We start from the raw sequence: 25,810 nt of genomic DNA on the forward strand, positions 1-25,810 counted from the left end.
CACTGTTTTAACCTGTAGAAAATGGAACCAGTGGCTGGGTTTGCTTTTGGCCCAGACTTTGAGAGACTGGCAGCATGTTTTCTGCCTCTGGGAACACTTGCCCTTGGCTTCTAATTGCCACATTTTAAAGAAGCTCTTGGATAAACATTGAGTGGGCAAGGCATCTAAGCAGAACCTCTATCCCCAGGTAATGCACCCCATTGACTACAGAGAGCAGAGAATCCTAACCAAATGAAGCAAATGAGCAAAACTGTGACTTTTACTAGGATCATCTGCTATGAAATGATGAGATGATTTACATCAAGAGAAGGTACAATACCTTAAGTATCTTTCCATGTAGTTTTTAATCTCTTAAGTATGAAATCCTAGAAACAGAAATCTACAGGTCTTCCAACTGATTAGTCCTGCGGTCTATTTTACTTATCCAAATGATTTCATCTCTCCTATACTATACTATTTTACTATATAAATAGTTCCTATACTATTTTACTACAAATACTAACAACAAAACCCCACAGGAATCAAGCATCTGTGTGAGATATAGTAAGTGCAGACATAATGGTGAACAACCCAAGAACAGATCACAATAGATTTCTGTACTCAAGGAAAATGTGAATTAATAAATAATACACTAAGATGCACATCATAGGGGCAGGAGAGATGGCTCAGTGTTTAAGAGCACTGACTCCTCTTCCAGAGGTCCTGAGTTCAATTCCCAGCAACCACATGGTGGCTCAAAACCATTTGTAATGGAATCTGATGACCATTTGTGGTCAAGACAGCGATAGTGTACTCACATACATAAAATAAATAAAATCTCTCTAAAAAAAAAAGCACATCACAGTTCAACAAGACTCTTAAGAAAACACATCTTGTACTGCTCATTTTAATAGGAGGGTTTTGTCTGTGCTGAATCTTGGCTAGATTTAGTGAAATGCACTCCTATTTGGACTTAGGATCTGACTCCTGACTATTGAGTGTAAGTGGTCTTTTAGATAATTAGTAGTTTTTCATAAACTCATGTTTAATTGGACTTTTGGGACAGGCCCATCTCCATATTAGATGAGGCGAAGGTCAAGAACGGACTATACTGTCTTCTCTTGGTCCCCCAGAAATCTTAGGTGTTGGTCTGAATATCCCACAATTTGGGCAATTTGTCTTCAAAATATAAGTATAGAGCTCAAAATTAACTTGAACTTATTTTTTTCTTTTTTAAATAGACAAAATGAAGAAAAGAGTATTTAATTGGAAATACATACAAATATGCTGAACCATTTATTAAAAAGTTCTATTTTGTTTTCAGAAATTACATCAGAAACTTACATCTGTAAGTACAGAACTCAAAGTTAATTTGTAATTGAGTTTAAAGAGATAAATTAGAGGTAAAGAATATTTACTATAGTCATAAATATTTAAACAAGTACAGCAAACTATTTATTTAACAGGGTTTCATGTAAGCCTCCTGTCAAGAGATAGCCTCTAGTGTTTCAGAGTAGAGAACAAGAGTGGGTGCTGTTCTGAGGTGGGGTGTTGCTCAAATGATCTTCACACTTCCCCTTTAACAGCCCTGAAACTACATGTGTGTGTTACAACTGGCTCAGTTAACTTTGGGACAGTCACCAAGGAGGGCATACAGAATTCCACAGGAATAGTCATCAGAATGATACATTATCATTCAGGCTTTGAATATTTTTCTACGATGAAATTTCTTCTGTCAGTGAATTCTTTTCTGGGTTAATTTCTTTGGAGGGCTGGTGAGTGGTCTGCACATTCAATTCCAAAACCGAAGCTGACAATGGTTAATTTGCTTTCACCTTCCTTTTGGCTTCTTTATGTTTCTTCCGACAATCCTAGACAACCATAAAATAAGAATCTTTTATTAACAAAAGACAGCAACAAACCACTAACCTACCCTGTCTCTTGGGGCCCTAGCATATATACCCTCTGAAGAGTCCCCAGAATTCTAATTATCACACAATCACAGAAACCATCTGCCACTGGCAAAACCACAGTGCTCCTGCTAGAGCATTAGGCAAATCAGGGCTGCTCTGGAAAGCCTGAAGCAGCTCTATATCCCACAGTTGGGATTAAAACTAAAACAGATTCCCATAATATTTCTGTGTTTTTCAAAGAAACCAAAATTCTTACTATACAGTCTATTCAATTTTTGGTTTTTGTTTAGGGAACTGTAATTTAGGCTTTGAAAAATCTGATTACCTGTTACTTATTAGCCTAGACATAGAGCAGTCACTCAAATGAGCCAGTCTTTAGTGTCTTGACACATACTTGTGTAATATATACCATACTGGTATATTGTCATATGCTGTTTGAGTTCACTGAGAAACTGGATCAGGAAGCAGGGATTCCCCTACTGACCTCATTATGCACCTAAGTATGTTTTTATCAAGTGTACTCTAAGAACCCTTGTTTGGGAATGGACTGACCCACCAACTGTGTGGCAAGGAAGAAGAAACATCAAGACAGCTCAAGAGTAAAACTGTGCCCTTTCTAGCATATGTTACAATATTTATTCTAGAACAAAGTATCTGTAGTAGGGAAGAGAAGCTGGAGACTTAGCTATGGGAGGCTCAGGGATGGACAGAAAACTTAGAGCTGGTTACCTTAATGGGCCCTTCTACTCCGTTTCTGCTGGAAAGTTTTGAGTACATGATTTGATGAATTAAGTCTGTCTGTCTGTCTATCTATCATTTGTTCTTTTATACTGGCTTTCTATATACTTAATAAACTCACTCATTCAAAATAAAAAATCTGCCCATGGCACCAAAATTTCCAGACAGAACATGTCATAGTTGGATTAAACAATCTCTAAGTTCTTTTTAGTAGTATAATTCTAAGAGTTAAGTCTTGTTCTCAGCTGTTATAATTTTATAATGCTCATATCTTATTCCTATTGTTCTAATCCTAGGGAAGAGTAAGATTAACACTGTATCTTGATTTAGAGGAAATCAATATGGAGAAACATTACTCACCAAAAGGAGACTACTTGTTCGTGCTTCCCAAGAATTTCTGCTAACAGTACCTCCCACACCACTCCAGAATAAGTTGGAACCTATGGGAAAAAACAGAAGCATGAGGTAGCCAATTACTTACTATTAAAATGGACAATCTGATTAGTTCATCATGAGCCTCAGAGATCTCATTTAGACTTCTAAAGTAGTGAAACTCATTTATGTTAGTATCTAAACAAGTCCTCATACCAAAATAAGATGTGGTTGATAATAATAACGAACACGATGGCAGAGGCCCTGTCAGCCCTCATGAGCTTTATAATGGATGGGAATAAATCACATTAGAGAAATAAGATGTGGTTGATAATAATAACGAACACAGTGGCAGAGGCCCTGTCAGCCCTCATGAGCTTTATAATGGATGGGAATAAATCACATTAGAGAAATAAGATGTGGTTGATAATAATAACGAACACAGTGGCAGAGGCCCTGTCAGCTCTCATGAGCTTTATAATGGATGGGAATAAATCACATTAGAGAAATGGCCAAACTTATAGCTGTAGCTACTGTGTGCAGTGAGTACAGAGTGAGTAAGAGTTGTGCTACTCCCTGTCCCACACCACTGAATGGAAGAATGGACCTACCATGAAGTCTGTCATCATTCTCAGAGAAAAAGAAAAACCTGATGCTCTCTTTCTCAAGAACCACTTCTCTGAAAACAAGAGGAATAAAAGGCAGAAATTACTTTCAATATATAAGGAGAAATTATTACAGCTGGTGTGACAGTGTGTGCATATAATTTGGAAAGCAGAGGCAGGAGAATGAGCAATTCCAGGCAGCCTTGGCTATATAATGAGTTCAAGAGCAGTTTAGGCAATATAAGCCTGGTCTAAGACAAAAACAAGAAACCCAAGTAACAAGCAAAATAAAAACAGAAGAAATAACTTAGTGAAATTATAAAATATTCCTTTTAAAAAGTTGCTCTGCACTCTGCTCATGTTATAAGATGACTCCACCCTATCTTCCATCTAAAGTTCTGATATTGAGAAATTAAGTACAAACGCTGGATGTCACTACTCAGTCTCACTCTTACCTGGTTTGCCAGAGTTCCCTAGCTGGTGCCTAACTCAGCAGAGCATCTGATTCCCAAACCAGGAACATCACCATCACCCTTACTGCCTGCACACACTTATCTGTTACCAGTTGCCATCTTAAAAAAAAAAAAAAATTCACAGTTTAAAAAAAAAGTTAAAGAATTCTGAAGAGGGTGCTGGAGAGATGACTCAGTGGTTGAGAGCACTAACTGCACTTCCAGAGGTTCTGAGTTCAATTTCCAGCAACCACATAGGGCTCACAACCATCTGTAATGGGATCTGATGCCCTCTCCTGGTGTGTCTTGAAGACAGTGACAGCATACTCATATACATAAGATAAATAAATTAAAAAAAGAATTCTGAACAGAACATGATAAAATTTGTTCTAAATGCTTCTGAAGCATGTCTGACTCTGGCTTTGTAAACCATGACACATGCCCACACATAAACTGCTTACCCAGGGCTGGGCTTTCTGTGATCTGCTTCTTCAGTAACATCCTCTTCTTCTGAACTACTGTCTTGGAATCGGGGATCATTCTGACAGACTATCTTCCCACGTTTCACTGGTTCGATTCTATAGGTGGCTATATCATTATGACAATAAAAGGCAATACAATTATGGAGAGCAACCATGTATTTCTAAACACAGTAAAATGACTACCTGTACTATGTAATATGACTACATTTCTAATAGTTAAAACCAGATACCATCATGAGAGGCAAATATGCTACCACTGACCCATGGATGTACTTCTAAAATAAGTAACATTATCTTTATCAATTTTAAAATACTAAAAGCCTCTGTTTAGAGTCATCAGATAAGGAATATAAAATTATAAAAAGAGCTAAAAGCTAAAGACTTATAGATGAACAATGTATAATTTTCAAAGAACAAGTAACCACTGCCTAAGTGCTGTTAATAGAAACCTACAGAGGCAAGCATGGGGGCACACACCTTTAGTCTTAGCACTTGGGAGGCACAGGCAGGTGAATCTCTTGAGTTTGAGGCCAGACTGATCTATAGCTTTAGTCCCAGAACAACCAGGGCTATGTAAGACTCTGTCTTAAAAAAAAATTTTTTTTTTTTAAAAGAAGAGGTGTACAACTTAAGATGCACTGAAACCAGAGTCTCTTCCTGCTTATTCATACACATGGAAAGGAACTCATGTTTTTGTTTTTATCTCTTAAAACTGCTTTCTAGAACTGCTATGAAATCAGTCACAAGCCTCCAAGTTTCCAACTTCTTCATAGGTCTACTTTATTTCTCCACTTGGCTCTCAAAGTCACAGTATTTTAATTCATACGCTACTCAACTGTCAGTCAAACTAACCACACACAATCACAGGGTACAATGCATCTCATTTATGTTTTGGAAAAGCTACTATGGTTTCTGTGGCTATTTTAGGAGTAGAAGAGTGTTGAAATTTGACAGCTATCTATAAACAATTTGTTGAATATGTACATGAGCCAGTGAGTTTACATGCCCTCAGAAGCCAGAGGAATTGGATCCCCTTGGAGCTGGAGTTATAGGAGGTCATGAGACACCTAATGTGTCTGGAACCAAACCTACATGTTCCTAAGTGCTGGGCACTTCTATTTTAAATGCTCATCTTTGAAGCAAATCACTGAAGTTAGCTGTGCATATCTGATGCTGAATAGATTCATCTTGCCTTTTACAGGAAACTCCCACAGTGCTGGACATATATCTTGACTATGGGTAAAGAACAGTCTTCTGAACAACAAAGTCTTACCCAGGTGTGGCACACATTTATTATCTTGGCACTCCAAGAAGCTGAGACAAAAAACAAAACAACAACAACAACAAAAGAAACCAAAACAGAAAAACCAAATGACTCCCCACACCCCCCAGAAGTTTGAGGTCAGTTTGAGATACACAGTAATAAGTTCTATGTTAGGCTGGGATACACAGTAAGACCCTGTCTTCAAAAGAAAAAAAGAGAGGCTAGAGAGATGGTTTAGTGTTTAAGAGCACTCTGATCTTTAAGAAGACCTGAATTTGGAATGTAGCACCCGTATCAGATAGTAGGGCTTATAACTCCTGCTCCAAGGAATCCCACCCCCTATTCTAGCCTCAGTGGACATTTAGACACACACACACTTTAAAATTTTAAAGAAAATGGGGAGGTTTTTCCATTTTCTTGCTTATTTTTAAATCTACGGAACTTTTTGGTCTTTAGGGGTAGATCTCCTGAATTAGGGTATAAAATTGTAGGACTCGCTTTTACACTTCTCTTTACATTCTGTAAAATCTAAAATGGTAAGCTTTGAAATAAATGGCATATTGATGACAGGTTATTTGTATAAAACCAAAAAAGCTATCTTTTTCTTCCTTTCTGTAGACGCCAACATCTCCAGCTGGAATAAGAAACAGCTATTTAAGTGATGTAGTTTACTTGTTCCTGTCTCTATATAAACAAGGAACATGGAGCATTCATGTCTAGCCTCCACTCACTCGAGCAGTCTGCTCCCTCTAATGCAAAAATAGCTTTTCACACCTGTAGGAATGTCACACAATCAGGACACACTGAACATCATGTTTATGCAGACTAAAAAAAGGATTTTTTTACTGAGGCAACACAAAATACATTAATTTACTATAAGTTCAATCAAGTTGAATTTGCCTGAAATAAAAAAGTAGAAGAGAAACATACCATCCTTTACATCTTTAGTGGCTGAATCAAAAAAGGAGAATGTAAAGCCAGGGGTCTGCTCAGACCCACATGTCAGCGTCTCAGCGTTCCTGATTTCCCCAGTGCCCTCTCCAGCACAAGCCTCATTCCTGGGCATGTCTTCTTCCTTTTCATCTGTGCTTTTCATACTTTGGAATATTTCTTTCAAATCTGCAGCAATGTTATAATACATGTCCTGGGATACCTCAGGTAGCTTTTCAGCTTCTTCCTTCTTCTTCTTCCGTTTTGCCTTACTGAAATGACATTTAACATGTGCATAACAAAGACAAGCTCTGAAAATTCTCAACATCAGGAAGGGTAAACTACTTAGATACTTCTAATTTTGTCCTTCAATCTTGAACAGGAAGATTTTTCTTTTACACACTTTACCTCTGACAGATACAAACACTACACATGCGTACTTTCCTCTCACTCTGTCTACTACACTGCAGGGACTAAACAATCATTCAGTTTTCATGAGTGTATCTCATCTGCAGAATGAACGTGTTAAACCAGATGGCCTCTAAGGTTATTTTTAAGTTTTATACTTCTGCAGTTTTTATTAAAGCAATAAAGAAATCAATTAAAAATCTTTCAAAGGTAGGTTGTTAGTTTGATAAGTCTATTATTATCTTTTACAAATATTTTATAGATTGTTATCTTTCCTATATTTAGAAATAAATATATTTTGTTTGATCTTAGACACAGCATGTTTACAATATTTAGTTTTTAGCTAACAGAGTAAAATGTTTACAAAGTAAGAATCAATTCCATATAATACATATAAGAAAAAGCAAAAATTCTTAATGTACTATTTTTTAAAAAATGAGTATGATTGCTCTATTTATTTTGTTTTGAAAAACAATTATTTAAAAAATTTGGTTATTTTTGTGTCTTTGTTTGATTTTTCAGGACAGGGTTTCTTTGTGTAGTTCTAGCTGTCCTGAAACTTGCTCTATAGACTTTGGCTTTGGAACTCACATAGAACCAACCATCTCTGCCTCTCAAGTGCTGAGATTAAAGCCGTGCCTAATGAAAAAATGTTTTTTCACAAATATATTCTGATGTTTTCCTTTTCCCCAATTCTTCTAAGATTCTCCCCCACCCAACTTTATGTTCCTTTTCTCTTTAAACAAACAAAAACATAAAAAAAAAAAAAAACCCATACATACAAAACAAACACACACCACCCAAAATCTACAAAAAAATACTACTGAGTTTGTTTTGTGTTAGCCAACTACTCTTGGATATGGGGCCTGCCTTGAAGTGTGGTTAATATACCCAGTGAGACACCATAGGAAAAAAATGGATTTTTCCTTTGTTAGGAGGTATCAACTGCAAATGGCTACTTGGTTAGGGGTGGCAGCTCTTCATGCCTCCATTTGTCTCTAAGGGGTGGGACACCATCTGACTTGAACTGCTGCAGGCTTTGTGAATGTTGCCACATGCCTTGAGTTCATGTCTGTGGGAAGCCACTGTATTCGCCATTACAAGATGGCGCCCAGCCCGAAGGGAGAGTGGCCAGTTTTGAGATAAACAAGTGTGCATGCACGCCTGCCTGTTTTTGCTGAATCATGGTGACTCTGAGTATGCTAATTAGGGTGCACAGAATGCACCAATCAGGTGGCGGCACAGTCCTCCTAAGCATATATAAGGAGGGCTGGTTTCTGGGCTCAGGGTCTTTCGCTACTTCAATCAAGCCCGCAATAAACGCCTGTAGAAGGATCCTGTTGTGGCGCGTCTTCCTTGCCGGCGAGATAGGTGATCGCTACACATGTCTATCAGTCCAATTATATCTAGAAGATACTGTTACCTTAAAGTGATCATCACCTCTGCCCACTATAGCTGAACTATGGTAACTTTTAAATTGGTTCTTCATATTTTTAAAAGTTGGAAGTAAATATTTCCATTCCTAGAGCACAGACTTACTTAGTTATTTCTAGCATATAATTTCTGAGACTAGGGTCATGGCAAAAACCTGAAAGGTTTTGAAGCTATTAGTTGAAACCACATGGCCTTTAAGAAGGTTATAAGTAATGGCTGGTAAAGTGAGGGAATTGTATTTGGAATTAGAGGAGAAATTCTAGAAACACTGATTCCTGTGGTAATGTAGAAAATAGAACACATCCCCAAATGGCATGGAAATATAACTGAGGAGACAACTAGAAAAACACTGACGATACTTTCTGGATGTTTTTTGTTATTAGAGTAAAATGTTAAGAGGAAAGAGTAAAAATAAAAGAGCCTTTTTTCTTTCCTTTTCTTTTTTAAAGCAAGAACCAGCCATAGGTTTGAAAATTCTTAAACCTTCAAAATGCACATGACATGAAAATTAAGATATGGTTCCTAAACAAACATCAAATCTGTGAAAACATCTAAAGAGTGAGTTAGCAAACTTCAGTAGCCCAACAGTCAAATCTAAGCTACTGTTGATTCATCACTTAGCTGCATGGTAAGAATGTGGTTTCTTTTTTTAAAGATTTATTTGTTCATATATATACATATGTACGTACGTACGTACGTACATACGTATGTATGTATGTATGTATGTATGTATGTATGTCTGTATGTATATTATCTGCAATGTATGAATGATTTATGTATAACATGTGCACCGGCACTCAAACAGTGTCCCCTGGGACTAAAGTTACAGACAGTAATGAGCTGCCCATGGGAACCAAACATGATGCATTGGCAAGAGCAGTAAGTGCTCTAAAACACTGAGCCATCTCTCCAGTTCCCAAGAATGGCTTTGATAGGTTGGAATAACTGATGAAAAAAATTTCACATCATGCAAAAATTATATATGGGAGCTGGCTCAGCAATTAAGGACATTGACTATTTTTCCAGAGGACTTGGGCTCAATTCCCAACACCTACATGGCAGCTCCCAAGTGTCTGTAACTTCAGTTTGTATGTAACTTTAGTTCCTGGGACCCAAGATTCTCTTCTGGCTTCACAGGTACCAGGTGTGCATATGATCATAGATGCAGACAGGACACCCATACACATAGAAGTTACATATGATACAAATTTCAATGTCTACATGCTTTTCTAATACCAAGGTAAGAGAAATATTTATAACAGAACCTATCTGACCTGCAAAGCCTAATTTCATTAACAATTACTCCTTTTATAGAAAAACCTATAGACTTTAGTTTGAAAATAAAACAAAATTCTTTGATAAGGCCCTATATGTAGGTAAGGAACTTCACTTACTCAAAAAGAAGAGTTTTTATATAGCTTATTAATGTCACTAACTCAGCAGCTTCAGTAGAATTTGAATGGAAAACAGACCCCAATTTACCTTTCTTTTTCTTTATCTTCTTGTTTTCTTTCATAAATGGCATGGTCATGCTTTGTTGGGTCATAATGTATGATGTCCCTGTGTAAAACGAATAAAGGTTGGAAGAGATGAATTGAAAGATGAATGGCCATTCATAAATTGTCACTACAAAGACTCTAATTTAGGGGCTGTGAGGGTTAATTTTAATTGTTAGCTTGAAACAATGTAGAATCAACTTCAGAGTCTCAGTGAAGGAGTATCTATAAACTACGTTGAGCTATGGGCATGTTAGTGGACAATAATTTTGATTACATTAATTGGATGAGAAGACTCACTCACTCAAGTGGACACCACCACTCCCTAGCCAAGAGACATTGACCTATAGAGTACAGAAAATTAGCTGACTAAAAGTATACATGGACTCATTGCTCTGTTTCTGACTATGGGTGTGAGTCAGCCAGTTCCTGCGAATTTCTGCCTCTCTGACTTTTCTACCATGATGGATCGCAACCTCAAATTGAACGGAAAGAATCCCTTTTCCCCTAAGTAACTGTTATCAGGACTCTTGTGCTGGCAACTTGCAAGTAAACTAAGACACGGGCAAAAAGTAAGACTAAGTGAGGTTCATCAAAAAGAATTATCATCATGTTATTAACATTTAAAACAACCTATTTGAGTTTTCCTGGATCCTTTTTAACCTTAAAACCAGGAGTGGTGGTACACATTTTTAATCCCAGCAGCACTCAGGAGGCAGAGGCAGCCTTCTGTGAATTCCGAGCTAGCCAGGACTACATTGAAACCTTGTCTTAAAAACAACAAAAATTAAAATCAATATTTATCTCATAAAGTACCTGCTACTATGATGACCTGAGTTTGAGCCTCAGGACCCACATGGTGGAAGGGGAGAAGGACTCCAAAGTTGCCTTCTGATTCACACACACACAAAACTCACACATACACTTAAAAAAAAAATCATCTTAAAGCTGGATGTCATGGGTACACACTTGTAATTTCAGAACTCTCAGAATATGTGATGGTAAGATTACTTCACATATTTGGGACCAGCCTGGGTGGCACAGTGAAATCTTATTTCAATAACCATATTTAAAGAAAAAAATGTTCTGAGCATATAGAGGCATATACAGATAAAGTATCTATACTTACCACAGCTTGCACGAAATAAATCTCAAAGAGTAAGACAAGTTTAAATGAGGCACAGAAAAGAAATCTAATCGCATGCTGACAACCAATTAGAAGCTAGATCCCTGGTATCTAGAGGTTACACTAACCCAGTGGTCCAACCTTCCTAATGCTGTGACCCTTTAAGATACTTCCTGATGTTGTGGTGACCACAAACCATAGAACTATTTTGTTGCTACTTCTCTTCATAGCTAATTTTGCTACTGTTATGAATCATAATGTAAATGTCTGGTATGTAGGATATCTGATATGATTCCAAAGGGGTTATGATCTACAGGTCGAGTACTGCAATTAATCTCTTTAAAGTACACATTTGAAATTTTTCATAATAATATTTATATAGCTTAATTTCAGTCAAGGTACTTCTAATTGATTAACCATTAAAGCAATGTTGCTATGACATCATGAATGCTATATAGAAACTACTTAAAATTAGTTTTTTCTTTTTCTTTCTTTTCTTCTCCTTCTTAAATTGGTTTGTTTTGTGAGACAGGGTTTCTCTGTATAGCCTTGGCTGTCCTAGAACTTGCTTTGTAGAATAAGCTGGCCTTGAACTCAAGAGATCAGTTTGCCTCAGCCTCCCAAATATTGGGATTAAAGCCAGTAACTACCACACCTGGACTTAAAATTCATTTCTTAAAGTGGAATAACTGGGTTAAAGAAAAGAACTTTTTTGAAAGTCTGACATATGTTGACAACTGCTCTCTCCAGTAGTTTATAAAGAACTCAGCTGGGCTGGGTTTATAGCTCAGGGGAAAAGCAGCTGGCTAGCAAATGCAAGGCCCTAGGTTAGGCCACTAGTATCTCAAGAACAAAACAAAAAAATTAATTTTAAATTACGTTCACTAGACATTTCTGGCAAACAAAAAAACATCATGAATTCAACATGCCATAAGCCATACTTAAATTTCTTAGCAGCCACTGATCCTTTGTTTGTAGGGTGGTTTACGTTGATGTTCAGAACACTCTGCACAACATTCAGGGTTTTCTTTTTTTCTGCAGCAAGCTCATCTTCATTCACTTCATTTTCATTTAACTCTGAGGAAAAAGAATAACTAGTAATCTCTTGACAAGCTTTGCTAGAGAAATCTCAATCATCAAGTATGCATACAAACATATCCAAAGTACACCAAATGACAAGTTTAGTCTAGTATCTATCTCCCTCTCTCTGAGACTTCTTGCCACAAAAACTTAGAAATCACATCACTAGCAAACGAAATATCCAACTTCTATATTCAACTGAGAAAATAAAAACCTAGATTTAATAATGTCTTTGTGGCAAGTCTAAAAATTATAAAGACTAAAAAATATAACACACACATAACAAAATATATAAACCCAAAGTGAACAGAGAGCAATATTTCCTAACACTTTAAAAGTGTTACATATATTACATGCTGAGTTTAAAGCTGACAACCAGTGAATCAACTTTAATGACTTTAATGTGATATTTGCTTCAGTCTTGGACTTAATAAATACTGACAAAGAACCTGTATTTTACACACATCAACTCCATTAGTTGCTACCCATAACTGACATAAACAAGTACTAGAGAACCACAGTTCAACAGCTAGTTTAGTTAAAAGCAGTATAAAAAGTTGGACTGCCAAGACTCTTTTATCCTTTAGATTAGTGCAGGAAATTACCTAAAACAGAATCTGGAATTAATCTAATTTATGCTCTCTACAGAAAAGTATGCAAATTTTCTAAGGTTCAAAAAATGACTATTCAGCTAGACAAAGAAATGTTTAAAAAAAAAATACAAAAGAGGTGCACATCAGATTTACTCAAGAAGCAGAGAAATGCAAAGTTCACAAGGACTTAAGTTTTGTGACTGCAAAGGGAATGGGAAGTGCACAGGGGAGGGAGACTCACTAAAGGTGGCCAAGTGAGGGGACATCTTGTGGATAAATTTGGACTAACTACTGAAAAAAAATCTCACAGAAAGTAGAATTAGGATACTTCTGATGACATCATTACTATTATTAACAACCAAATTAGAATGAATGCAAGAAATTAAGAAAGGAAGAAAGAAAGAAAGAAAGAAAGAAAGAAAGAAAGAAAGAAAGAAAGAAAGAAAAAGGAGCTGGAGAGATGGCTCAGCAGTTAAGACTGCTTTTCCAGAGGTCCTGAGTTCAATTTCCAGCAACGACATGGTAGCTCACAACCATCAGTAATGGGATCTGATGCCCTCTGCTGGTGTGTCTGAAGACAGCAACAGTGTACTCATATACTAAATAAATCTTAAAAAAAAAAAAAGAAGAAGATTGGCAAGATGGCCCAGAGGATGGAGACGTTTGCCTCCAAACCTAGTAACTTGATTTGGAGCCCAGAATAAACATGGGAGAACAAGAGGAACAAGAGAACCAACACCAGTGAGTTGTCCCTCTTAATTCCCACATGTACAATGTGGCACAAATGTGATCTTACACACACACTTTCACAATAAAGGAATAATATATGTGAGAAAATATAAGCATCTAGCTGGAAGTTGTGGTGCATGCTGTAATCTAAGCAGGAGTCTGAGACAGGAGGATCACAAGTTTGATGCCAGCCTGGCCACTGCATAGTGGGAGCCCTATGCATAGTAGGAACAACAAATGAACCAGCATCCTAAAACAAGCCAACCCATCCAAAACAAGTACCCAGTGCGTACACTAAAGGAAAACAAAGGCCTTTACTATTAAATATAAATTAGTCATGACCTGTGGTTTCTAGTTTAGTATAATTGTTATACTAATTTAAGAATCATTAATACACATTTGACTACAAACTCAATTTGTTGTACAGTTTCTTCCTGTATTATATGAAGAAAAAAACAGGTAACTGCCTTTATCAGTAGCTTTAACACTGTCTGAACAATTAAAGTTACCTTTCTGTTCATCTTCACTGTCACTCTCCAAAAATCTAGAGTCCATGCGGAATCTCTCATCACTTCCAAAATGAGACTGAAGGTCCATAAGCTACACAGAAAAACACTGTCATAAGCACATGTTTTAACAGTCTCTAAGTGTACCTCCTAAAACCCCGAAGTTCATATTATCATCTGCATAACTGCATTGCCTATGAACCAGTAAAGGGTGAGAGAGAATTCACTCTCATAATAAATACCCCACCCTAGAACTACCCTTTCCTTAGCTAGATTTTAGGACTACCTTCAAAACTTAGACATGCTGCAACTGTTTCTATTATGAGTCTTCACTAACCTTCTGGCCAGCTCTTCCCTCAAACTGAGGTTTAATGCTGAACCTGGTGCTGTCCTCCTTGGAATCAGAGTCTTCATCATCACTGCTGTCAAACAGCTTCCCAGACACTTTACTCACAGACTCCTGCTATGCAGATAAAAACAGTGATGGGTGTTGACCAAGGCAGGCAATCACATTTTCTTCATAAAGTACTTACCCCACATTGAAAAGCCAACCATTCAAATGCATCCAGAGGAACAAATGTGTGGTGGGCCAGAAAAACACTTCAGGGGTAGTTAACTGGACTCCTGGACCATTAATCCAAACTTTGATTAAAGGAATAATTACTATATGCAAGGACACTTCTTACAGTCTAGCATGAATACTGATGTGAGTTTACATATAAGGTAACAAATAGTTTCATGGGTGAGGAAAGTGTCCAAGACCCCTGACATCTCAGGGTATCGTGGCTTGGGCAATTCTGGCTCTCACCCTAGGAACAGAAGAGGTGGTTGTGTGAAGTTCCTGTTATACTACAGATTTTACAGGTTAGGTAAACACTGTAGTACCAGAATGACACAGAAGTTTTCAAAATTAAAAGGTACCCTGGACTACACAGCATCCTCACCACATAAAGAAAAGCAAAACAGGGGGATCTACAAAGTAGATTAAGGTTTGGAAGGCCTTACTTTCACCAGCTCCTTTTCTAGACAGCTTCGCTCATGAGTGGATGTCTCTTCTGTTTCACTTTCATTATCAGAAGCAAAGACAATGTGTGTTTTTTTACCCTCTGGATGACCATCCTAGTGAAATAAAAGCAGCATCACATTTCATGACAGCCAACTGTATATCCACATCCACCATCATCTTCCATCTCTTATCCTTCTTTTCTTTCTTCAGGGAATAACATTATCGGATTCTATTTTTCCAAAACAGTCTTAGGCCTCCTTTCTCTCTGTAGCCAGTAACAACCAAATTCTATGAACTTGATCTCGGTATTTTTAAGAACCACCACTGCCCTAGTTGTGGACCTTGACCTCTGAAAAGCTCTCCCTGCTTCCAGATTGGACCCCATTACACTTATTTTTCGTGCAATGGCCTGAAGGATCTCTCAAGCAAGAAGCTGACACTTTATCTGTAAAGGTTCAGAGTGAACATTTTAGACACTGTAGGCCACAGTGTTTGTTGTGTATTAAAAACTATCAGAGCTGGATGATCTGTGCATTGTAATATGTTAATTCCCATTACAAAATGTACGCAACTCATCTTCAATGCCTTGATTACAGTTCTTCAATTCTATTACAGCTTTAGGAATAAAGTCCCAACCCCTGCAGTATCTGTATAACTCATCCTTCCCAATCACTGCTGCTTCAGTTTTTGCCTTGACACTGTCTGTAAACACTAGTGTCACTGAAAAATTTTACTTTTAGACAAAGAGCTTCCTTTTGTAGTAAGATCTTTCCTTTCTCTTCCTGTCTTCCCACATCAGTCTAATTCCTTCTAATCTCTTCATATTACTCCATATGAGTGGAGGAAACCTAACTTCTTTGGTGTTCTAAGAAACTGTCTGCTTGCCATACAATGCATTAGTAGCTGCACGGGTCTCTGTACAAAGCATTATTCTATGCGGATGGAGGAATGAACAAAGACTCACTACAGTAAATGCCATCAAGGTGTATACTACTCTTGCTGTAATCATTATACAAAGTAGTTTCTTAATGAAGTGATGAATTACAGATAACTTAAAATATTTTCAATTTAATTTTGCAACGTTTTTAGTATAGACTCAATAGCACAGGTAAAAAGTAGTGAATGTGAGGACAATGAGCTCTATGAAGACACGTCCACCTACATGAGAAGGAAAGCCTAGACCTTGACATTGTTAGATCCATAGAATGAAAATGAACTCACCAAATTTGCCAGTGCACTGTGCACCAGTTTCTTCTGCACTTCTCTGGTTTTCTGCCATGCTTCCATGGCTGCCAATCGCTTCTGGTTGCCTTCAGCATGTTTATCCTTAGCATTTATACAAGATGCATTACTAACAGAAAGTGAGAAACCAGCTGTGCTTTTCTGAGGTTCTTCCCTGGAAGACACCTTTGGTGGTGTCTCAAGAGATGTGAGGTTGCTTAAGTTGGTCCTCTCTTTCTGTAAAGTTTTTCTATTTTCAGACCAATGGCAGGTGTCTCCATTAGAGTCTATCTTGTGACTCTCTGCGCTAAGATTTAGGGATGTTTTAGCTTTTGATGGCAATGAACATGGGAGAGAATCTGTACTTCCCTTGTCAAAACTCATAGAGGACATTTTCTGGTTCTCAAAGGTACACTGTCTTTTTGAAGGCTGAATGTGGTTTGGGTCGTTTACCTTCTTTGCAGATTGGCATGAAGCCAGTTTGCTTGATGACCCATTAACACACTTGAATCCATTTTCCATAAAACTTCTATTGTGATTTTCCTGTTTCAAGGAACCATGATGCTCCCTGACATTATTAAAGGCAATATTCTCTTTCAAAGTTTTGTCTACTGACTCCTTTGCATAGAGACAGCCTATTCCCTTGAAGGCCTGAAATTTTGGCTGTAAGATATTTTCCCCTAATTTTTGTTTGCTACTTGTGTTCTCTTCCTCTAAAAGGGAAGCCACAATCTCCTCAGGAAGAATGCACTGTCGGCCATTGTACAAGTCAGCAGAAATCTTGGAACTCTTGGAGGTTGTGTCAGATTTGTGACTGACATTTTGCGGACCATTAGTCTCACTATCTTTTCCTGGAAACTTCTGATGACCGCCAGCCAACTGTTCCAAGTCAGCCAAAGTGAGACTCACACGGGGGCAGTTTTTCATCAAGGTTTTATATTCTTCATCTTCCTCAGACTCTTCACTGTCACTGCCACTGGAGTCAGGTGGAAATCTGGGATTCATAAACTTTGCTCCATGACACGGAGATGACTCTTTGTTGCATTTAATTTCTTGTACTTTTATACAGTGACTAGAAGGTTCTATCATTTGAAAAGAACTTTTCTTGCTTATAGGCCTTTCTGGTTGTGAAAATTCTGTACTGTTTTTGACCTTACCAGTGCTTTTTTTCATTGCAATAATTTCATCTGTATCACTTGAGTCATCGTCATGGTTATTTCCTAAACTAGCTGAAGAATGAAGTTTGTGCATATTTGATTTGAAATCATCCTTAACAACTTCGAAAGTATCATGTTCAGACTCACTGACTGAGGAATGCCCAGTTTTCTCTCTGTTTTCCTCTTTTGCAATCATCATTTTTAATTCGTCTTCTGAGTCAATATCATCATCAGACATGCTACTTTTATTCCAGATAATTTCAAAGTCAGAAGCATGAAAAACCACATGTTTAGGTTTCTGAGTACCAGAATTGGACACTAGGAATGGTTTAGAAGAAGTAACAGTACTTGGGGCTATACCATGTGCAGTCATAGGCTGTGTTGATTTGTTCCTCTCCAGTACCTGATTAGTCCTTAGACCAGTATCAGAAACCTTGGACTCCATGGGATCATTGCTCTTCTGCACTTTCTTGACCTTCTGAGGAGGGATATGAAAGTCAGAAAATTCTCCTCGACGTTTTTTACTCATAGGGTCATTGCCTCCTTCCAATTCCCAAGTGAGGTCAGTTATAGGAATGGTTTCTGTCAAGTTCTCCGGTATCTTTTTTATATTGTGGCAGTATTTTGATGGATCATATTTCATAATGTTACTCAGTCAAGGAAAAAGCAAAAGCATCAGGTGAAGCAAGAAAACTGTTTTAACTTTGAATAAGTCATTTATTCTATCTGTCTTCAATTTCCCATCAAACTAAATGAGGACTCTACACAGTAAGCTTCTACGCTCTATGGAAGTGAACTATAATATATCCAAAGCTAAAATCAAGCACCACCACTATCAGATGAGAGAAATTGCTTGGATAATAAACATTACAGCAAACTCTCTGATACATACACTCCCTCTATACAGATGGCTAAAATGCCAGGATTTGAACAGAATTCATAATTTGCTCACTTTGGATTTCATATTATTTTTCCATACACTATTTCTTGCTTATCAGCCAGCCCATTTGTATCTAGTATCTTCTATTTAGAACTAATTTAGACTATCAGTTTTCTATCAATTCCTAAGTTTTCTTTAACAATGGCCTCATTTTTTTATTCTTGCACTACTTCATTAGCAATGCCTTGTGAATCCCTATATATCAAGATTATGTTTTTTTGAAACAGGATCTTAGTTCATAGTCCTGGTTTGGCTTGGAACTTCCCAAGTAGACTAGAATAGACTTGAACTCAACAGAGATCTGTCTGCCTCAGTTTCCCAAGTGCTGGAATTAAAAGCATTCACCACCATGCCCAGCTTATAATAAGATTGCTACATTAACAAATGACAATATTTCCTTGTCAATCATAATTCATATCATCTAACTACATAAAACTTCATGTTACCCTTTATTCTCAAAGTGCTTTCTACATGTAGATGACTTAGAGCTAACCTTGCAGAGAAAAGTAACAATATGCTGAAACAATTAGAACTTTACTGATCGAGGCAGTAAGATCCTAAAGCTATTCTGCCATCACTCTGGGAAACAATAGTTACTGTAAAATGCCAACCAAAGGATATTTTATGTTTATGTTGATTCTTAAGATGAAGAACAGGTAAGACTCTTCCAAATTTACTCACAACCCAATTCTAAAAGACAAAAAAAAAGAGAGGACTTATGATTATCACAAATATGAGCAAAATAATAAAACATAAAAGTTGAACTCACAATGGTCTACTATTACAGTAGAGTAGAGCTTTTGGTAATAAAAGGCATTAAAGAAGTATGAGGAAACAAAAAAAAAAGGGGGGGAAACTCTAACTATGTCATGGATAGTACTTTATACACACACATATAAAGCTATTAAAAATGCACACACACTTACAACTATTAGAAATGCAGCCACAGCAGTCGGTAGGGGATTTGGCTGGCATGCATGAAGCCCTGAGTTCTATCCCTGACACCTTATGAACTGGATGTGGTGGGTATACACCTGTAATCTCAGCACCTAAGAGAAAGTTAGGAGGATCAGGAGCTCAAGGTCATCCTCAGTTGGTATGTATACATCAAGCCCACCAAAAGCCCAGTATGGATGGGGTAAGAGCTCTAAAGTCCCACTCCTGCCGAGAAGCTATTTGCAACTGAAGCTCCTGGGAGAGAAGTTTCCTTCTGGGATGTGACAACTAAAAGGCTCTAGTAGATGGTCCTGAAACTATGTGCATGCAGATTAGTATTAAGTGGAGCCAGTGGGGTAAGAGAGATTGAGAGAGACTGGGGGGGGGGGGGAAAGCGTGTATGTAATAGTGGGGATACAGAGAAATTAGAGGGGGAAGGAACAAGAAATGGATTTACTCACAATACACTATATGCATGTATAAAATCCAAAGCCTAACCCCCCCCCCCCAAAAAAAAACAAAAACAAAAAACCAAAAAAAAAAAAAAAAAAAAAAAAAAACGACTAGAGCTGAAGCAAGTGAGAAAATAAATAACAAACTTGGGACCTGCCTGTCCATCTTATCACCTATGTCCTTAAGAAGAGTCTCTACCTGATTTTGATTTCTATTTAAAATGGTGAGGAAGTTGTCACAACTACAAATATGAGGTCTCAGGAGACACAACTGGCACAGTCTACTGGAGGAGACTCACTTTATGTCCTGGTACCTCTGTTCCAGGCACAGCCTTCATATGGAAATCTATTCCTCCCATTTTTTCCAGCAAGGTGGTGTTGCCTGTGGTTGATTTTTCTTTCTTTGCTTCTTCTCTTTCTTGAGCCAATCTGAAGGGAAGTGGAAGTAAAAACAAATCAGCTATGAAAATGTTTAGGGATGACATTCAGGTAACCATCAGTGAGCACCAAACATCTTTACCGTATTAAAAGAACAAAATAAAATAAAATAATTCTTTTGTTTGCCTATTTGTTTTTCCAAGCAAGCAAGGTTTCACTGTGTGGCTCTGGCTGTTCTGGAACTTTTTCTGTAGACCAGGCTGGCTTCAAACTCACAAAGATCTACCTGTCTCTGCCTCCCAAGTGCTGGGATTAAAGACACGTGTGCTACCACTGCCCAGCTAAAATACTTCTTTAAAAGAATAATTACTTATACTATTTTCTAAACACACAAAGCCATTGTGGAGTGACTAGAAAATATTGAAAAGTGAAGCAAACCAAGTATTTCTTTAATCCCACATTTTGTTAACACTTGTTTACATCAGGTTTCATTTTATTCACAAAAATGTAAAATGCAATCTAGATAATGTCCCTTCTACTCCTATGCTCTACTATAGGAGGTACCTCAAATTTCTTCATGGTAGATAATGACCACAATCCAAAAGCTCCACTGAAACACTTTTTAAAAACATGCCAGGCTGGTGTCAATTCCAGGATATGATGTATGCAAAGCAATCTGTCATGACTACATATCCAACACTTTCCTCCACTATATTCTCAAATGTTTCCTATTTTGGAAATTCTAAGTGAATCTAATCTTTTCCGTCTGAAAAATTTAGCTTTATGACTATGAAAGCTCTAATGGCTCTAATGCAATCTTCCTATGAAATCACATGTAGAATTAGTCTTAGGTCTCTGAAAATGGCCCCATCTATTTGAACACTTGGTCCCTAGCTGAACAGTTTGGTTAGGTTAGAAGGTATGGCCTTGTGGAAGGAGGTGTTTCACTGAGAGTAGGCTTTGAGGTTTCAAAAGTTCAAGTCATTCCCAGTTAGCTGTCTCTTTGTCTCATGGTTATGAATCAGATGTGAGCTCTCAGCTACTGCTCCAGCACTGTGCTTGCCTGCCTTAGGAGCTCATATGTAATTTAGTACCATCTGTAATAGCATAACTCTAAGATACAGGAAACTCTACCTTTTGGCAAAAACCCTGAGCAACACTTTCACATTTATAAGACATCCTCACAGATCATCTACAGACAACAAGAGGTTGAAAGCGTAAATGTTTTTCAGTAAAGAGACACTATGGTAACAGCTGTTTCTGATGTCATGCAGATAGTTACAAAAGAGGGAAAGCCTAAGAAGATTGTATTAGAAAGGAAAAATAAACTCATACATCTATACTAACATTTTTGTTGCTGTGATAAAATGTCCCATATAAAAAGCAACCAAGGGAAGAAATGGTTTTTTTAAGAACCCTACTCTGAGTTATTATATTATAGTATATATATATGACTTCCACTGCAGAGAAGTCAAGGCAGAAACCTAACGCACCTACTCACATGCACAGTAAAGAGTAGAGACAGAATAATTGAATGCACGCATAGTCCTCAACTACCCCCTCTACTCTTATACAATCTAAGGCTCCAAACTAGGAAATGGCACCATCCACTTTTAGGCTCAGACTTCCCACATCAATGAAGGAATCAAAACAATCTGCCACAAGCATCCACAAGCCAACCAGACATGGATAATAATAACACCATATCTCTTCCTAGCTTATTCTAGGTTGCATCAAATAAAAAGCTAATCACAACAGCTAGTAATATATTTACTCAATCATTTCAAATTAGTTAGGTAAACATATAAAGACAATTACACTATGAAGAAATAGGTTTAAATATATGTGAGGTAAATCTTACCTGTGTAAGAAGCTTTCTTTTGCTAGCTGAATCTGTAGTGTTCCACCTTTCCATTTTGTTTTGTTTAAAATAGACAAACCTATAAGGTAAAGCACTGTCAAAGTCTACTGCAATGAAAAACTGTATTTCAACAAGTTTTTCCCCCTAATTACTTAGCACTAGGAAAAATAGGCTTATTTGTTACAAAGATACCTACTGTAAAAGAAAAATAAACAAATAAATAAATAAGCTTATTTTTATTTCAGGCATAAGTGGGTATATGTGAATGTTAGGATGCTTGTTTGTGTGTGTGCCCCTGGAGGTCAATCAGGGCACCAGATCCCCTGGAATCTGTGTTTGTGATCCACCCATGTGGATGCTAGGAACTGAACTTGGGTCCTCTGCAACAGTAGCAAGCATTCTAAATTGAGTATCCCCCTTCTGCCCCAGTTTATAGGTTTCTTATGATCCCTATTTCTCGGTTACTTGAAAACTAACAGAAGATAATGTATAGGGGCTGGAGAGATAGCTCAATGGTTAAGAGTACCACTGTCTGCTCTTCCAGAGGTCCTGAGTTCAATTCCCAGCAACCACAGGGTGGCTCACAACCCGGGATCCTCTTCTGGTGTGTCTGAAGACAGCTACAGTGTACTTACATGCATAAAAATAAATAAATCTTAAAATATATAATGTATAAAAGTATAAGGCAAAATTATGTGTAACTTGTTCAGAGACTCACTTTAGGAACTTCTGGTACATAATTATTCACAACTTTGTTATTTTCCACACAGCAAATAGTCAATTAAATCTTTTCAGGGTAAACTGGAGCACATTTTGGGAACTTGTAGCATTTTAATTATTCACCTCAATCCAATTATCACTGAAAAGCAGGTGCACATTAACTAGTGATTCTGATATGCTTCAACTGTTGTACCCTAGTAGTTTATTTTCTAATAGCTATTGTCAGCTTCCTTAATGTAATCACCAAAACATTTTCCAAGCAGTAGGTATTTTACCATGTATAAATGTATTATTTAATTTACTCCTTATAATAACATTATTAAGTAAGGCACGTATCTTTTCATTTACTGGATCTAAAAGTTTAAATAAACAACCTCATATATATTCTCAGCAAGGACAATCTTTTCATAAATGAAATGATAAGAGGCTAACTGTCCTTTCCCTGAGGCACATTCCTTTCACTTACTTTTTGGTGGCTTTTTCTTTTTTGACTTCTAAGACACTGCAATACATTAACTGCATCAACAGAACAATCAACCATCTCCTCTTTTTAATCACTGAAAGCCAGTATTTATCCTTTACCAATCTTATAATAAGAATATCAGTTTTGAAGATATGGTCCGACAAGGCAATATCCTAATATCTTTTCATAACAGATCTTAATGACAAAGATTGTGCTCTCATAACTGGGAAAGTGTAACAGGCAATTTCTATGAAAGTTTGGTCCTTTGTTCAAATTATTTGCTCAGTAGTTTCTGAGAAAACCTACCAGCATGTGACACCATGCCTTCCGACACAAACAGAATGACCTGAAACCTGAGATCTAGGGCTCCAGAGCTCTCTTGATCATGATTGTCCATCTACACAACTTCTAAGTGACTAGCAAGGCTTAGATATGAAACTAAAGTCATTTCAAGTTGTACAACCACACTAACAATTAGAATAAAAAAAATACATGATGAACTTACATTTTTTCAGGCCCACTTCTGTTATTTGGATGTTAACATACGCGAAGACTTTCTGTGAATTTCCTACAAAAAGAAAATTAAGCTGATTTAAATTCTTACCTAGAGAACGATGTAAATCTCAATAGCTCTCTCTACTTCTTTTTCTGAGACAGGGTCTCTATTATATAGGACTGGCTGTCCTAGAACTCACTATGTAGACCAGGCTGGTCTTGAATAAACACCTGCCTCAGCCCCCTGAGTTCTAGATCAAAAAAATACATGCCACCACATCCAGCCTTTAAAAGCTTTTCAAATTCAAAAAGTGAGTTCATAGCCATTTATTCTTTGAAAGAAAGCGCTTTTTGCCTCACCTGCCTAAAATCATCATTTTTATAAACATGAACAAGTATTTCAAAATGAGTAAGAAAAAAAAAAGACTCAATCAGTACAGACATCGTGACGTATGTTAATATCATTCTACTTAATAAGATGTTAGAATGCAGACTCCAAAAATTCAAAGTACAAATGTTTTAGAAATTCAAATGTTTCATAAATTTTCTGGTTTCAAAATTAACTTTCATATGCAATAATATAATGTTGAGTGCTAATATTCAACTCTGGGGTTGCTTTCTCCTGTAATATCTCAGTTGTCTGTCTTTAACTACCTAGTGTTATAGACTTACCTTGGTCATCTTTCCGAGTGATGATCTCCACGTCAGAAACTTCTCCAAATCTGCTGAACTGACTTTGTAGGTCTTTCTCAGAAATGCCCTGTCCAAGTCCACCCACAAAGAGGCGCTTCATTTCTCTGTTGGCTGTCATGAATGCTGGGCATCTATCTGGAAAAGTAATTTTGGACAGAAAAACACTTTAATAGTTTTTCAGAAATTTAAACAACTCTTTTCCCTGAAACTTCTGTGCCACGTTCATCTTATGAAGCTTTGTCTCTTCGTTTGTATTGCTTCCAGACTTTACCAATAGAAACTTTAAAGGTCCTATATCCACATTCTCAATGAACACACTGTGCAGCAGCACCTAAGTGCAGCATACCCACAGATCAGCGCCCAGATGTTTTCTCTAAAAGCAATCTTAAAAATAAGATATAATAAGGTACTATATCTTACCCTCTTATCATTTTCTTATTCTCAGTACTGGGGTCCTCTCCCCCATTCATTTCTACATTTATTTTTACCTTAACTGATACTGGCAAAAAATAGTAAGCTAAAAGATAGAAATCTCTCCATCCTGGAGCTCCACAGTCATAACAATGTCTGCAATTACAATGGTATGGCCAAATATAAGTGTCCCCAATGCACTGTTCAGTCACAAAGAAGGCAACTTATGCTATACATAACATATTTTTCCCCACTGTGTGCCTGCACTGTTCAAAGCAGTTTCAGTGGATCTCATCGGTCAGGAGAGTAGGGGCAGTTAAGACTTTTCCCAGTGCCATCTAGAAAACAGCAGTGGTGAAGCAAGGATCATAATCATGTCTAATTTCAGAACCCGGAACTGTTAACACTGTCCTACCAAGATTGCCGGAGAAGTTTTCCAGAGATCTCTCCGTCTCGTTTAGTTCTCGGCAGATGCTCAGTTCTCACTCAAACCTTTCTCAAAAGCTGGCTGACTCCTTCCAAACGAGATCACAAAACAGCGGCAGGAGCCCAAAGCAAAGACCTGGAGTCTAGGAAAGACCTACGGTGTACCACTTCTTGGTAGCCACCGCCCCATCCTTCCAACCCCGCCTTCTCCCTCCGTGAATCCCCAAGGAAGGAGAGGAGAGTCTAGGCGCAACAGCCCATCACTTCTCACGCGCAAAACACTCCTCGGGGCGCAGCACCTAAGCTCAAGCGCAGTGTAGCCCTATCTAACCTCTAATAACACGTGCCGGCAAGTGCATTCCCTTTTCCTTCCTACAGGGTTTCCAACCCAATCTTCTAAGGTTCTGTTTTCACGCAGTTGCAGAGGGCTCTTTATTTCGTCTGCCTCCGCTTTAACTAACGTTCTGTTAGTTCCCCTCCACGCTGTAAAATTGCCAGAGGGGGAAAAAAGATCCGTAACTCCTAAAGAAAAGACACTCCGCCG

General features: G+C 37.6%; 1 protein-coding gene across 1 annotated transcript; it reads right to left on the reverse strand.

Annotated features, from left to right (window-relative positions):
• Window positions 1-1,388: 1,388 nt before the first annotated feature.
• Window positions 1,389-25,540, reverse strand: NOL8 (nucleolar protein 8). The gene is made up of 17 exons (XM_080914628.1): window positions 25,256-25,540; window positions 24,409-24,564; window positions 23,747-23,809; window positions 22,059-22,137; window positions 20,119-20,248; window positions 19,053-19,121; window positions 16,335-18,137; window positions 15,113-15,226; window positions 14,445-14,567; window positions 14,111-14,201; window positions 12,141-12,276; window positions 10,060-10,137; window positions 6,736-7,007; window positions 4,521-4,647; window positions 3,614-3,681; window positions 2,991-3,070; window positions 1,389-1,850 (listed from the first exon to the last, which is right to left on the reverse strand). The coding sequence occupies exons 2-17, from the start codon at window positions 24,545-24,547 to the stop codon at window positions 1,800-1,802; spliced, it is 3,423 nt and encodes a 1,140-aa protein (XP_080770754.1). The 5' UTR covers window positions 24,548-24,564; window positions 25,256-25,540; the 3' UTR covers window positions 1,389-1,799.
• Window positions 25,541-25,810: the final 270 nt, after the last annotated feature.

This window comes from Micromys minutus, assembly GCF_963924665.1.
Source record: "Micromys minutus genome assembly, chromosome: 1".
NCBI classification, from domain to species: domain Eukaryota; kingdom Metazoa; phylum Chordata; class Mammalia; order Rodentia; family Muridae; genus Micromys; species Micromys minutus.

Excerpts from the sequence above, each read along its gene's own strand:
- NOL8 (XM_080914628.1), bottom strand. The coding sequence starts at position 24,547 with ATGACAGCCAACAGAGAAATGAAGCGCCTCTTTGTGGGTGGACTTGGA. Across the intron at positions 12,277-14,110 it reads CAGTGAAGATGAACAGAAAG|AGTTAAATGAAAATGAAGTG; the intron begins GTAACTTTAATT and ends CTTTTTCCTCAG. Across the intron at positions 4,648-6,735 it reads CACTAAAGATGTAAAGGATG|CCACCTATAGAATCGAACCA; the intron begins GTATGTTTCTCT and ends ATAATGATATAG.